The sequence below is a fragment of the Carcharhinus amblyrhynchos genome, unplaced genomic scaffold, assembly GCF_965287045.1.
Source record: "Carcharhinus amblyrhynchos unplaced genomic scaffold, sCarAmb.v2.hapA scaffold_44, whole genome shotgun sequence".
Taxonomy (NCBI): Eukaryota; Metazoa; Chordata; class Chondrichthyes; order Carcharhiniformes; family Carcharhinidae; genus Carcharhinus; species Carcharhinus amblyrhynchos.
The window spans coordinates 3,284,691-3,300,853 of record NW_027649785.1 but is presented as its reverse complement, the minus strand read 5'-3'; the positions used below and the strand labels follow the sequence as shown (position 1 = coordinate 3,300,853).

General features: G+C 44.2%; 1 protein-coding gene across 2 annotated transcripts in view; it reads left to right on the top strand.

Moving 5' to 3' along the window:
* LOC145337177 (uncharacterized) overlaps positions 1-16,163 on the top strand; it is a 130,088-nt gene that overhangs the window by 57,402 nt on the left and 56,523 nt on the right. For both annotated transcript variants that reach the window (XM_080181975.1, XM_080181974.1), the window contains exons 12-13: positions 207-431; positions 2,287-3,086. In XM_080181975.1, the coding sequence (XP_080038101.1) occupies positions 207-431; positions 2,287-3,086 (1,025 nt within the window). The remainder of the gene's footprint in view (positions 1-206; positions 432-2,286; positions 3,087-16,163) is intronic.

Here is a 16,163-nt window from a genome sequence, read left to right as displayed (position 1 = left end):
AGACTGGACTTAGTTTTGTACGAGTGCTGAATTAAAATATATTAAATGACTGCATCATTTCTATTATTGTGTTGAGAAAATGGATTGTGTGGCAGAGTAGATAAAAACGGCTGGAAATATATTTCAGTTCTATGTAAATCACCTAATGAGGCTGATGGTTCATCAACTTTCCATTTGCTTTTATAAACCACTTGCCTTCTTGTCAGGTTCTACTCTCTCTCTGGATCAAGACAGCCGTCGGCACTGTGTTGCTGTCCCAAATACCTTGAAGCTACAGCCAGGAGAAAATCTGATGCTTCAGCCAATTAAGGCTGCGGATGGCCGACAGTTGTACAAACACTCCAGTGGAAAGATATTCCAGCTAGTTTACACAAAGACTCCAGAACAAACCCCAATTCAACAGCTCAACATTCCTCAATCACCCGTCCTAGGTATGGTTTCTAGAAACAAGTACTGCCAATCCTGCTCTCTAGTGAAATGTATACTTGTTGTTCAGAGTATGTCTTTGCTTGTTTTCATCACCCTACTTAACCTTATTGCAACACCACACGCTCTTGGAACTTGTGCAAACTGTGATTGCATGATCAGAGTCAAGAAGAGGTTCTCTGAACTCATTTCACATCAAATATTTATGGACAAATGTGAGAGAATGCATTTTGGAAGACCTCAGATAGGAAATATACAATAAATGGCAGAACCCTTAAGAATATTGATAGGCAGAGGGATCTGGGTGTACAGCTACACAGGTCACTGGAAGTGGCAATGCAGGTGGAGAAGGTAGTCAAGAAGGAATACGGCATGCTTCCTTCATTGGCCTGGCATTGAGTTTAAAAATTGGCAAGTCACGTTGCAGCTTTATGGAACCTTAGTTAGACTGCACTTGGAATATAGTGTTCAAGTGGTCGCCACATTCCCAGAAGGATCTGGAGACTTTGGAGAGGGTACAAAAGAGATTTACCAGGATGTTGCCTGGCATGGAGGGCATTAACTATGAGGAGAGGTTGGAGAAACTTAGTTTGTTCTCACTGGAGTGGGGGAGGTTGAGGGGCAACCTGATAGAAGTCTACAAGGTTAAGGGACATGGACAGGGTGCCTAGTCAGAAGCTTTTTCCGAGGGTGGAAAAGTCAAACGTAGGTTTAAGATGCAAGTGGCAAGGTTTAAAGGAGATGTACGAGGCAAGTTCTTTTACACAGTGTGGTGGGTGCCTGGAACTCGCTGCTGGGGGAATTAGTGGAAGCGTGGTGACTTTTAAGGGGCATCTTGACAAATACATGAATAGATGGGAATGGAGGGATGCAGTCCCTGGAAGGATAGGATGCTATAGTTCAGTCGGGCAGCATGGTTGGTGCAGGCTTGGAAGGCTGAAGGGCCTGTTCCTGTGCTGGAATGTTCTTTGTCCTTTGTTGTTCTTTGTTCAACAAGCAGTGGGTGGCCCGAAAACCTTAAGCCTAGCATTCTAGATGTAATAAAGAGGTAAAAAGGCACTGATAATTAATTGATGTACTGTGCTGGAGGAAATGTGCGATGTTGGTGAGCTTGGCAAAAAGCTGGGCTTTGGCTTGCTGAGTTACTTTATGCAAAATGTAATGGTTGTGTTGCTAGATAAGTTTAAAAAAAAAGTCATCCTTAGTGTCTTCAGCGAAACAACTTCTCAATTTGACATGGAGATTTGAAACTTGCATCTGATCATTCTTTTACTATCCTTTGTTTGGCAAGCTTATGAAGTGGTAAAAATAGTTTGTAATTAACGCCCCACTATAACTAGAAGATTGAAATGTTGCTGAGATTGGGTGTGAGCCTTTTATTTGGAATTAAAGGGTTTGTTGGGAGCATTTTCACTTGCCTTGAAATGTTTTTCAGTAAGAAACTTTTCAGCAGTGTTTCTGTTTTATTTGGAGCAGTTCACATGAAGTCTCCTCTGTTATGATGATGGTTGTGTGGTTCTTTTAAAAATTGTGTATAATTTGCACGAATGAAGAATGTCATCTTTTGGATGAGACATTAAACGGTGACAGTTCAGTCCTCCCGAAAAATATATAAACAGTTATCACAATGGTCATCATCACATCATTATGTGCAAATTGGCTGCTGCATTTTTTACATTGCAACAGTGATTATATATCAGTAGTACTTCATTGGCTTTGAGATATAGTTATGAAAAATGCTATATGAAATTTATTGTACTTCACCGGGAAGGAAAATCCTAGACACTGGGAAAAGGGATTCCCTTTTAACCCGTGTAATGTATAATTTTGAAGATTAATGACACACTGTTTCAATTACAGGAACATCTCCACTGGTTGAAATCCTAACATCTACAACTCCGACTTTGGTAGGTGACGCTAACACTCCTCATTCTAACACAGCTGCTATAAGTTCAGAAGTGTGTACCAAAACTGCTTCATCAGAAACGAGTATTGAAGGAGGTTTGCGGACTTCCACACCTCTGGGTGATGTCACCTCTAGATCAGCAGAGCCACAACTTCGATATAGCCCTACAACTTGGAAATTGATAGATCAAGTTTCACCACTCCAGTCACTACAAATACTTCCAGAGACCACCACACAAGAGGCTGGACAACACAACAGACCATACAGTATCATTCCTTTGGCTGACTGCCAATCAAAAGCAAATATTGATGAATTAAACAATGATATGTTTGACTTGGAAATGGATCTTGTAAAATCACCTGAGCCAGAGAAATATGATCAAAGAGTTGTTAGAACCTTTCCGATGAAAAGTAAGACCATTGCAGTCACTGGAGCCTATGAAGCAAAATGGATACCAGAGAATCGCAAAAGGACAGCTAGCGCAGAAAAATTTCAGCATGAACTTAATATCAACAAGCCCAGTGAAGCCCATGTTAAGGTTGAAAGAGATTTGTCAGAAATAAATACTGATGAGCTCATTGATCCTGACGGTTCTGAAATTTGCACCGTGACCATAAAAGAGGAGCCTTTGAATGATGAGGAAGACAATGCCTTCACTGCATTGAGGGAAGAGTCTTTCAGAAGCTCCAAGTTCTGGAATCGTTCATTCAATTTAAATACAGAAGCTGTGACAGAAGCAGAGTTAGGTGTGCAGGTATGTATGCAATAATACAGCAAGGTGTTTGATAAGGTCACCTTCTTGAGAAGGTGAGAGGGCATGGGATCCAAGGGGCTTTGGCCTTGTGGATCCAGAACTGGCTTGCCTGCAGAAGGCAGAGAGTGGTTGTGGATGGGTCTTTTTCTGCATGGAGGTCAGTTACCAATGGAGTGCCCCAGGGATCTGTTCTAGGACCCTTGCTGTTGGTCATTTTCATAAATGACCTGGATGAGAAAGTGGAGGGATGGGTTAGTAAGTTCACAGACGATACGAAGGTTGGTGGTGTTGTGGATAGTCTGGAGGGATGTCAGAAGTTGCAGCGCGACATAGATAGGATGCAAGACTGGGCGAAGTGGCAGATGGACTTCAACGCGGATAAATGTGTAGTGGTCCATTCTGGCAGGATCAATGGGATGCAGGAATACAATATCAAGGGTAGGAGTCTTAGCTGGGTTGAAGAGCAGAAGGATCTTGGGGTCCGGGTACATAGGACTCTTAAATTGGCCTCGCAGGTGGAGGATGTGGTCAAGAAGGTGTATGGTGTACTGGCCTTCATTAATCGAGGGATTGAGTTTAGGAGTCGGGAGGTAATGCTGCAACTTTATAAGACCCTTGTCAGACCCCACTTGGAGTACTGTGCGCTGTTCTGGTCGCCTCACTACAGAGCTATTGAAAGGGTGCAGAGGAGATTTACAAGGATGTTGCCTGGATTGGGAGGCATGCCTTATGAAGGTAGGCTGAGGGAGCTAGGTCTCTTCTCCCTGGAGAGACGAAGGCTGAGAGGCGACCTGATAGAGGTTTATAAAATGTTGAGAGGAATAGATAGGGTGGATTCTCAGAGACTATTTCCCAGGGCTGAAATGGTCGCTACGAGAGGACACAGGTTTAAAGTGCTGGAGAGCAAGTACAGAGGAGATGTTAGGGGAAAGTTTTACACTCAGAGGGTGGTGAGTGAGTGGAATCGGCTGCCGTCGGTGGTGGTAGAGGCGAACTTGCTGGGGTCTTTTAAAAGACTTCTGGATGAGTATATAGGATCTAATGGCATTGGAAGTTACAGATAGTTCTATGGCTTGGTAGGTATAGATGTGATCGGCGCAACTTGTGGGCTGAAGGGCCTGTTTGTGCTGTAGTGTTCTATGTTCTATAATAGCTCTGAAGAAAGTTTGTTTTTGTGGCTCTTTGCTTTTCCAGATGAATGGGAATGGGGAGGAAAAAAATTCCAGAAACTAAACTGACTACTCAGTAAATTGGGATTTAAGTTATAGGCATTACTATAGGATTTTAAAAAAAGGTCATTATTTAAGAGGTCAAATATTGATCATTGCTCAGCAGCTGTTCCTTTGGCACATTGGGAAAAGGCAAAGCTTTGATATTTGGTTAGTTTTATGGCTGGTGAAACAGTCATAATGTGGTGTATTTTTCTTTGTCCCCCCCAGAGAGTGGGGAGGAAACGGTTATATCTGAGAAATACAGCAATTGATCGGTCAAGTTTGGACTCAGCTTCTCTGAGCCTCCTAGTCTAATGCTGATTCATTTTTTTCAAGCAGCTATCAAACAGAATTCCTTAATGGAATAGCTTTGGTGGGACCATACCTGGAATACTGTGTGCAAGACATACCTGGATTGGTTCCTGGGATGAGATGAATAGAGTAATTGTCTCTTTAAAACAGCCCATCAGGAGAGGGTGACCTGGCTTGAGGGACCAATGGGAACTGAGTGAGTGGTAACCCTAGAGGGTGGAGACCTTTCTTGGGAAGAATACACCTGGTATTCAATAAATACCTTCAGTGCCAAGTAAAGCCTGAAGTGACTTGAGAATGACTGGAATACCACTACACAAGACGGTTGTTTATCATGAAAGGCTGAATGAATTGAGTCTGTTTTCTGGAATTTAGGAAAATGAGTGGTGATCTCATTGAAACATACAGGATTCTGAAAGAATTTGACACTCAGGTTGTTTCCCTTGCAGATCTACAGCTGAGTGTTTGGAATTCTCTACCCTAGAGATATGTTGAATATATGTAAGGTTGGGATAGACAGATTTGTCTTGGGAATTCAAGAAAAAGTGAAGAACACAGGAAAATGACATTGAAGCCCAAGATCTGTCCTGATGGAGTAGGCTCATGGACTCTATGACCTAGAGTCTAATATCTAATAGATATTAATTAGACCTATATCTAATCCTTGTTTTCTTATTTAAAGATTACCCTAAATATTCCTCATATATTTAATGCTGTTTGATAGGGAAAATATGCCTGGAACAAGGAAGATGAAGGAGAGTTATAGTAGTAAAGGACAAGTTTAGGACAGACATCAGCAACCATTTACATAGTAAAGTTGATAGCTGGAATGGTTTGCCAGGTACTTTGCTTTTAAGAAATGACTTGGTGTTGTATTGATAAGACAGTTGGGGTATTAAGGGCAGAGATAATATATGAAAACGAAATGGCGAAGGCCATTTAGCCTTTCAAGCTGCTCTGCCATTCAGTTAAATCCTTGGCTAATTACCTACCTCAACTGTTCCCTACACTATTCTCTCAGTACCCAAAAATCTATTCTCTGTATGTTGAATATACCCAAGGATGGAGCATCCACAACTCCCTGGGATAGAGAATTCCCAAAAATTCACAATCCTTCAGTGAAGATATTTCTCCTCATCCCAGTCATTGAGACTGAGGCCCATAAACTTCTCATCCAATAAACCTCTTCTAAACAGGCCTGTAGAAGGATTTGCAGACTAACACTCAACCTGACCGGTTATGAAGTCAAGCCCTTGGGTGAGATTTGAAACCATAGCTCCTGGCTTAGAGGCAAGGACACTATTCACTTCACCACAAGACCTCTCAAGGGAATCTGCGGCTAGTGTATTCAATTTCTTTTCCAAGAACAAGCCTCTCATTACAAGAATCAATCAAATGAACTTTTATCGCGTTCCCAAGTATGTTGTCTTGAGGTAAGGAGACCAAAATGCCTTTCACTGCTTCAGCTATGGTCTCACCAATGTTCTAAATAATTTTATAAGGGTGGCAATAGTGGTAATGCCACTGGACATAGAAAATTTCAACGCAGTACAGGCCCTTCGGCCCTCGATGTTGCGCCGACCAGTGGAACCAGTCTAATGACCCTCTAACCTAAACTATTCCAATGTTATCCATATGCCTATCCACTGACCATTTGAACGCCCTTAAAGTTGGCGAGTCCACAACTGCTGCAGGCAGGACATTCCAAGCCCTTACTACCCTCTGAGTAAAGAACCTACCTCTGACATCCGTCCTATAATTACCACCCCTTAATTTAAAGCTATGTCCCCTCGTGTTAGCCATCACCATCTGAGGAAAAAGGCTCTCACTATCCACCCTATCTAACCCTCTGATAATATTGTATGCTTCAATTAGGTCACCTCTCAACCTCCTCTCTAACGAAAGCAACCTCAAGTCCCTCAGCCTTTCCTCAAAAGACCTTCCCTCCATACCAGGCAACATCCTGGTAAACCACCTCTGCACCCTTTCCAATGCCTCCATATCCTTCTTATAATGTGGTGACCAGAACTATACGCAATACTCCAAGTGCAGCTGCATCAGAGTTTTTTACAGTTGTAACATGACCTCACAGCTCCGAAATTCAATCCCTCTACTAATAAGAGCTAACACACCATACGCCTTCTTAACCATCTTATCAACCTGGGTGCCAACTTTCAGGGATCTATGCACATGTACACCGAGATCTCTCTGCTCGTCGACACTACCAAGAGTCCTTCCATTAGCCCTATATTCTGTATTCCTGTTACTTTTACCAAAGTGAATCACCTCACACTTTCCCATATTAAACTCCATTTGCCACCTCTCAGCCCAGCTCTGCAGCTTATCTATGTCCCTCTGCAAACTGTAACATCCATCCTCACTGTCTACAACTCCTCCTCCAACTTTGGTGTTGTCAGCAAATTTACTAACCCATCCTTCTACACCCTCATCTAGGTCATTTATAAAAATGACAAACAGCAGTGGCCCAAAACAGATCCCTGAGGCACATCACTTGTTGAACTCCAGGTTGAATATTTCCCATCAACCACCACCCTCTGTCTTCTATCAGCTAGCCAATTCCTGATCCAAACTGCTAAATCACCCTCAATCCCATGCATCTGCATTTTCTGCAGTAGCCTACCATGGGGAACCTTATCAAACGCTTTGCTAAAATCCATATACACCACGTCAACTGCCTTATCCTTATCCACCTCTTTGGTCACCTTTTCAAAAAACTCGATAAGGTTTGTGAGGCATGAGCTACCCTTCACAAAACCGTGTTGACTATCCCTAATCAATTTATTTCTTTCTAGATGATTTTAAATCCTATCCCTTATAATTCTTTCCAAAACTTTGCTGACAACAGAAGTAAGGCTCACTGGTCTATAATTCCCAGGATGGTCTCTACTGCCCTTCTTGAACAAGGGGACAACATTTGCTATCCTCCAGTCTTCTGGTACTATACCTGTAGCCAATGACAACATGAAGATCAAAGCCAACGGCTCAGCAATCTCCTCCCTAGCCTCCCAGAGAATCCTAGGGTAAATCCCATCTGGCCCAAGGGCCTTATCTATTTTCATACTCTCAAGAATTGCTAACACCTCCTCAAGTACCTCAATCCCGTCCAGTCTAAAAGACTGTATCTCAGTATTCTCCTTGACTACACTGACTTTTTCCTGCATGAATACTGACGAAAAATACTCATTCAGTGCCTCTCCTATCTCTTCAGGCTCCACACACAACTTCCCACTGCTGTCTCTGACTGGCCCTAATCTTGCCCGAACTAATCTTTTATTCTTGACGTACCTATAGAAAGCTTTAGGGTTCTCCTTGATCCTATCCGCCAAAGTCTTCTCATGTCCTCTTCTAGCTCTTCTTTAGCTCCTTCCTGGCTAAGTTGTAACTCTCCAGTGCCCTAACTGAGCCTTCATGTCTCATTTTTGCATAAGCCTCCTCCTTCCTCTTCACTAGAGATTCAACTTCTTTAGTACACCACGGTTCCCTCACTCGACCACTTCCCCCCTGCCTGACAGGTACATATTTATCAAGGACTCGCAGTAGCTGCTCCTTGAATAAGCTCCACATTTCAGTTGTTCCCAGCCCCTGCAGTTTCCTACTCCAACCTACACATCCTAAATCTCACCTAATAGCCTCATAATTACCTTTCCCCCAGCTATAACTTCTGCCCTTCAGTATATACCTATCCCTTTCCATCACTAAGGTAAACGTAACCAAACTGTGGTCACTATCACCAAAGTGCTCACCTACCTCCAAGTCTAACACCTGGTCTGGTTCATTACCCAGTACCAAATCCAATGTAGCTTCTCCCCTTGTTGGCCTATCTACATACTGTGTCATGAAACCTTCCTGCACACATTGGACAAAAACTGACCCCTCTAACGTGCTTGAGCTATAGCTTTTCCAATCGATATTTGTAAAGTTAAAGTCCCCCATAACAACTACCCTGCTATTCTCGCACCAATTCAGGATCATCTTTGCAATCCTTTCCTCTACATCTCTGGAACTTTTTGGAGGCCTATAAAAAAACATTCCCAGCAGGGTGACCTCTCCTTTCCTGTTTCTAATCTCAGCCCATACTACCTCAATAGACAGGTCCTTTCTGCCACCGTAATACTGTCCTTGATTAACAATGACACGCCCCCCCCCCCACTTTTCTACCACCTTCTCTGCTCTGACTGAAACATCTGAACCCTGGAACCTGCAACAACCATTCCTGTCCCTGCTCTATCCATGTCTCTGAAATGGCCACAACATCGAAGTCCCAGGCACCAATCCAGGCTGCAGGTTCATCCACCTTATTGCGTATGCTCCTCTCATTAAAGTATACACACTTCAACCCACCCTCCCACCTGCCAGTACTCTGCTGCAACCTAGAAGCCTTATCCATGACCTCCCTATTCTCATGCTCCTGTACATTAGAGCTACAATTCAGGTTCCCATCCCCCCTCTGAATCAGTTTAACCCCCCCCCCCCCCCCCCCCCCCAAGAATAGCATTGGCAAATTTCCCCCCCAAGATATTAGTATCCCTCTGGTTCAGGTGCAGACCATCCCTTTTGTAGAGGTCCCACCTCCCCCAGAATGAGCCCCAATTGTCCAAGTAACACTGGTAATCCAGAGATACAAACTAATTCTCTTGGGTTATGGGTTCAGATCCCATCACAATTGATGGAATTTTAATTCAATTAATAAATCTGAAATTAAATGTTAACCTCAGTAATGCTGACCATGAAACCATCATTGATAGTTATTAAAAAAAATGCTCTTTTCTGCCATCCTTACTTGGACTGGCCTACATGTGACTCCAAACACAGTCTGAATCTAACTCCCAAATGGCCAAGTAACTATGGATCCCAAATGGATCAAGAAACTATGGAGTCTAAAAGGAATGAAACTGGAGGAACAATCCGACATTGATGGAGGCAACAGAAACAATCCTAACCCAGTGTTGCCGAGCCTACAATAACCTCTGGGGATTTGAGCCAAAATTGGCACTGTCCCACCAAATCATACCAGACAGACACTATTCTAGATACCACCATCTCCATTCCTGGATATATCTGGGCCCATTAAAGCTGGTGACACACTCAGGACAGAGTTTCCCTCACATTGATTCCAAACCACATGAAGTTTCATGGCATCAGGTCAAAGATGATAACCTACCGATTACTACTCAGCTGATGAATCTGTACTCCTTCATGTAGAACACCACTTGACAGAGTTTGAAGGCTCATTGCCTAAATGGCTCAGTAGGACCACCACTGATCGAGCTGGCTGAGTCCTGAAAGGTATCACTATGAGTGACAGGTAGTGAAGGAACCAATAAGAGGGAAAAACTATTTGACTATCTCCTTGCCAGTCTACTTGTTGCAAATGCATCTGACAGTGACAGTTTTGGTCAGGTTAACCACCACACAAGATGGCGATGAAGTCCCATTTAGGAATCCCCATGTCGTGTTATGTGCCATTAGGAAATGACATGGTGGCACAGTTTATAGCACTGCTGTCCCTCAGTGCCAGGGACCCGAGTTCAATTCTGGCTTTGGATCACTGTGGAGTTTGCAGTGTCTGCGTGGGCTTCTTCCCATAGTCCAAAGATGTGTGGGTTGATTGGCCATGCTAAATTGACCCTAGTGTCAGGGGGATGAGCAGGGTAAATATGTGAGGATGCAGGAATAGGGCCTGGGTGGGATTGTGGCTGGTGCAGACTTGATGGCTGAATGGCCGCCACCTGCACTGGAGGGATTCTGTGATTCTACAACATCTAATTAAAAGGGGATGATTATTCTGCAAGCACAGCCCTGACCTTCCATCGCGTGCCATTTCAATTCACCGTCTTGTCCTGCTCACATTTTTAACCTTGGTCTGTTACGTTATCCCAGTGAATCTCATCAGACTGGGGAAGCAGCACCTCATTTTCTGATTAGGCACTTTACGACCTTCTGGTCTCAGCATCGAGTTCAACCACTTTGGAACATGAACTCTGTCCCCCCAGAGTACTAGTCTGTATTCTGTTGCCATGTTAAACATTGCTGACCTTTGTTATGCTATCAAAGTACCTATGCTCGACCAATGCTTCGTCTTTAATACCATCGTTATTACTTCCTCTGCCTTGTGTTCTGTGACACCTTTGTCATTTTATCTTCTGATCCTGTAACCTGACCTTCTGTTAGTCTATTTGCTCAACAGCTTTTTTTTTAACAACAGCACAAAATCTGTTACATCCCTCCCTGTTTTTAATTCCGAAGAATCATCACACTGGACTTGGAACCTTAAACTCATTCTCTTTTCACATTTGATTTGATTTATTATTGTCACATGCATTAGTATACAGTGAGAAGTATTGTTTCTTGCATGCTATAGGGAGAATGCACACTGTACATAGGGAGAGAAAGGAGAGAGTGCAGAATGTCGTGTTACAAATCATAGGGTGCAGAGAAAGAGCAACTAATTGCGAGGTACGTCCACTCAAAAGTGTGATGGCAACAGAGTTGGTTGGTACGTGACCTCAGACTTTTCTATCTTCTTCCTGACATAAGAAGGTGGCAGAAAGTATGTCCAGGGTGCATGGGATCTTTGATTTGTCCTGGCCGCTTTTCGGAGGCAGCGGCAAGTGTAGACAGAGTCAGTGGATGGGAGGTTGGTTTGAGTGATGTATTGGGCTACGTTCACGAACATTTGTAGTTTCTTGTGGTCTTGGCAGGAGGCCATACCAAGCTGTGATATAACCAGAAAGAATTCTTTCTATGGTGCATCTGAGAGAGTTGTAGCAAAGTTGCCAAATTTCCTTAGTCTTCTGAAAAAGTAGAGGCGTTGGTGAGCTTTCTTAACTATGGTGTCAGCATGGGGGGGACCAGGACAGATTGTTGGTGATCTGGACACCTAAAAACTTGAAGCTCTCAACCATTTCTGCTTTGTCCCCATTGATGTAGATGGGCACGTTCTCCACTACGCTTAGAGTCAGAGGTTTACAGCATGGAAACAAGCCCTTTGGCCCAACTTATCCATGCTGCCCCTTTTTTTAACCCCTAAGCTAGTCCCAATTGCCCTATATCCCTCTATAGCTATCTTATCCACATAACTGTCTAAACGCTTTTTAAAAGACAGAATTGCACCCACCTCTACTACTACCTCTGGTCACTTACTACAGATACCACCCTCTTGAAAAAAAATCACCCCTCTGGACCTTTTTGTATCTCTCCCCTCTCACCTTAAACCTTTACCCTCTAGTTTTAAACTCCCCTATCTTTGGGAAAAGATATTGACTATCTAGCTGATCTATGCCCCTCATTATTTTGTAGACTTCTATAAGATCACCCCTCAGCTTTCTACACTCCAGAGAAAAAAGTCCCAGTCTATCCAGCTTCTCCTTATAACCCAAACCATCAAATCCTGGTATCATCCTAGTAAATCTATTCTCCACTCTTTCTAGTTTAATAATATCCTTTCTACAATAGGGTGACCAGAACTGTATACAGTATTCCAAGTGTAGCTCAGTAGGCACTGGGATTGGGAGCAAGTTGGGTGATAGGGTAGGTTTGGTTGAGAGGAAAATCATCTGGGTAAAGGAGGATCCGAGTGGGCCTGGAGGTTTGGATTGTGTCTGTTTTAATGCAAGGAGTGTAATGGGTAAAACGGATGAGCTTAAGGCCTTAATGTTCATGAGGAATTTAGATGTGGTGGCAGTGACGGAGACGTGGTTAAAGGAAAGGCAGGACTGGCAGCTAAATATTCCTGGGTATAAGTGTTTTAGGCGTGACAGAGGAGGGCTGAAGAGAGGTGGTGGGGTGGCGTTGTTAGTTAAGGAGCACTTCACAGCGGTGCAGAGGGAGGATAATATAGAGGAGTTAGGGATTGAGTCGCTGTGGGTGGAGTTGAGGAATAGGAAGGGAGCGATTACTCTGCTAGGGGTGTACTATAGGCCACCCAACAGCCCATGGGCAGTGGAAGAAGGCATACAAGACATTTTGGATAGGTGCAGAAAGAATAGGGTTGTTGTAGTGGGAGATTTTAATCTTCCTGGAGTGGATTGGAAGGTGCCTAAAGCTGGGGGTTTGGATGGGGAGGAATTTGTAAAATGTGTGCTGGAAGGGTCCTTGGAACAGTACGTAACTAGCCCGACTAGGGAGGGGGCTATACTGGTTGAGGTTGCAGTGGGTGAACATGTGGCTAACAGTGACCACAACTCTGTCTACTTTAGGATAATAATGGAAAAAGATGAGTGCTGTCCAAGGGGGAGGGTGCTAAACTGGGGGAAGGCAAGTTACAGCCGGATTAGGCATGAGCTTATGGATACTGATTGGGAGAGGTTGTTTGCGGGTAAGTCCACATTCGGCAAGTGGGACGCTTTCAAGGGAAAACTGAAAAGGTTGCAGGAAAGACGTGCCGGTTAAGAGGAAGGATTAGAGAAGAGTAGGATTAGAGAGCCGTGCGTTACAGGGGATATTGAGGACTTGGTCAGGAAGAAGAGAGAGGCATATTTTAGGTCTAAGCAACTGGGAATGGAGAGCGCACTGGAGGAATATAGAGAGAGTATGAGGGAGCTCAAAAGAGGAGTTAGAAGGGCAAAAAGGGGGCATGAAATGGTTTTGGTGGATAGGATTAAGGAAAATCCAAAGGCATTTTACTCATATTAGGAACAAAAGGGTGGTTAGAGGGAAAATCGGTCCTCTTGGGGATGGAGGAGGGGAACTGTGCTTAGAGTCTGAGGGAATGGGGGAGATCCTGAATGAATACTTTGCGTCAGTATTCGTGAAGGAGAGGGGCTTGGTGTCTTGTACTGTCTTAGAGGGAGCTGTAGACCAGTTGAAAGAAATATCCATTACGAGGGAGGAAGTGTTAGGGTTTTTAGACAGCATGAAAACTGATAAATCTCTGGGGCCTGATGGCGTTTATCCCAGGCTGCTTAGGAGGTGAGAGATGAAATTGCCGGGCCTCTGACGCAAATGTTTGTCTCTTTGGACACAGGTGAGGTCCCTGAGGACTGGAGGATAGCGAATGTGGTACCGCTGCTTAAAAAGGGTAGGAGGGATAACCCTGGTAATTATAGGCCGGTGAGTTTGACGTCAGTGGTAGGAAAGTTGTTGGAAAAATTCTTAGGGATAGGATTTGGAGCGTTGCGATCTGATTAGGGATACTCTGCATGGCTTTGTTAAGGGGAGGCCTTGCCTTACGAATCTGGTAGAATTTTTTGAGGAGGTGACAAAAACGGTTGACGAAGGACGAGCCGTTGAGGCCATCTATATGGATTTCAGTAAGGCGTTTGACAAAGTCCCTCACGGTAGGTTGGTTGAAAAGGTTAAGGCTCATGGGATACAAGGACAGATATCTAGATGGATTGAGAACTGGCTAGGTAACAGGAGACAGAGAGTAGTAGTGGAAGGGTCCTTTTCTAGCTGGAGGTCTGTCACCAGTGGTGTGTCGCAGGGCTCAGTACTGGGACCTCTTCTATTCATAATATATATAAATGACTTGGAAGAGGGCATACGTGGTGTGATCAGCAAGTTTGCAGATGACACAAAGATGGCAGGATTGGCGGACAGTGAGGAGGAGTGTCAGGTAACACAGCAGGATATAGATAGGCTGGTATATTGGGCAGATAAATGGCAGATGGAATTTAATCCTGATAAATACAAGGTGATGCATTTTGGAAGGAATAATGGAAAGGGGAGTTATATGATAAAGGGTAGACCTATTAAGAGTATAGAAATGCAGAGGGACCTGGCAGTGCAAGTGCACAAGTCTTTGAAGGTGGCAACAAAGGTGGAGAAGGTTGCGAAGAAAGTTTATGGTATGTTAGCCTTTATAGGAAGGGGTGTAGAGTACAAGAGCTGGTGTCTAATGCTGCACTTGTATAGAACGTTGGTTAGACCACATTTGGAGTACTGCGTCCAGATCTGGTCACCTTCCTACCGGAAGATCGCAGAGGCCCTGGAGAGAGTGCAGAGGAGGTTTACTAGGATGCTGCCTGGTATGGAAGGACTGAGTTATGAGGAAAAATTGAGTAAATTTGGGCTGTTTTCCTTAGAAAGACGGAGATTGAGGGGGGATCTAATAGAGGTGTATAAGATAATGAAGGGTATAGATAGAGTAAACAGTGGCAGGCTTTTTCCTAGATTGGAGACAAAAATCACGAGGGGCCATGGTCTTAAGATGAGGGGGGCAAGATATAATTTGGATGCTAGAGGGAGGTTTTTCACACAGAGGGTCATGGGGTATGGAATGCACTGCCAAGTAAGGTGGTGGAGGCAGGCACGCTAGACTTGTTTAAAGTTTACTTAGATAGACACATGAGCGAAATAGGGATGGAGGGTTATAGGAGACTGTTTGTTTTAAATAAGGATCAGAGCCTTGGGACGTTCCTGGAAATCAACTGTTACATATGTTGATGTTTTGTCTCTTTTACTCCGCAGGTGCGTTGGTCCACCTTGTTGTCTAACAAGGGGCATACACATGGTGGGTTGTGCGTGGGCTGCTCTTGGATATTTCAAGAGTAGCCTAGTACTTTGTCGTTTGTGTACGCTTAAACTGGACTGTTTGCTGTGCAGATACATGGATTTGGGCCAGTGTCTGTGGGTGTTTGCACATTCTCCCTGTGGTTGCATGGGTTTCCTCTGGGTGCTCCGGTTTCCTCCCGCAGCCCAAAGATGTGCTCTTAGGCTGATTGGTGTAACAAATTGTCTCTAAATTATTCTCCCCTTAATCTGGTTTCCAGTGGGGGTGCCATAAGCTTACACATGGGTCAAGGGTGGAGGAGGAAAAGCACATTGTTAAAATGGTGGCGCGGGCTCGTTGGGCCGAAGGGCCTGTTTCCCGTGCTGTGTTGTTCTTTGTTCTTTACCAATGGCTTGAACAACATCAACAAGACATCTCAACTCCTGTATTCAGTGTTCTGACCAATGAAACCAAGCGTGCCAAATGCTTCCTGAAGTCAATGACAATCTCCTTCGTTTTGTTGACATTGAAGGAGAGATTATTGTCGCCACACCAGTTCACCAGATTCTCTATCTCATTCCTGTACTCTGAATCGTCATTGTTTGAGATCTGACCCACTATGGTGATGTCATCAGCAAACTTGAAACTCAATTTGGAGGGGAATTTGGCCAGTCATAGGCGAATAAGGAGTATAGTAGGGGGCTGAGGACACAGCCTTGTGGGGCACTGTGTTGAGGATAATCGTGGAGGATGTGATTGAATATAAAAGTAGGGAGGTCTTGCTGCAGCTGTATAGGGCATTGGTGAGGCCGCAGCTGGAGTACTGTGTGCAGTTTTGGGCGCCGCACCTGCGCAAGGATATTTTGGCCCTGGAGGGAGTGCAGAGGAGGTTTACTAGGCTGATACCGGAGTTGAGGGGATTGAGCTATGAGGAGAGGCTGAATAAACTAGGCTTGTACTCGTTAGAGTTTAGAAGAATGAGGGGAGATCTCATTGAGACGTATAAGATGATGAATGGGATGGATAGGATAGAGGTGGAGAGACTCTTCCCGCTCAAAAAAGACAGTAGGACTAGGGGGCACAGCCTCAAGATAAAGGGGA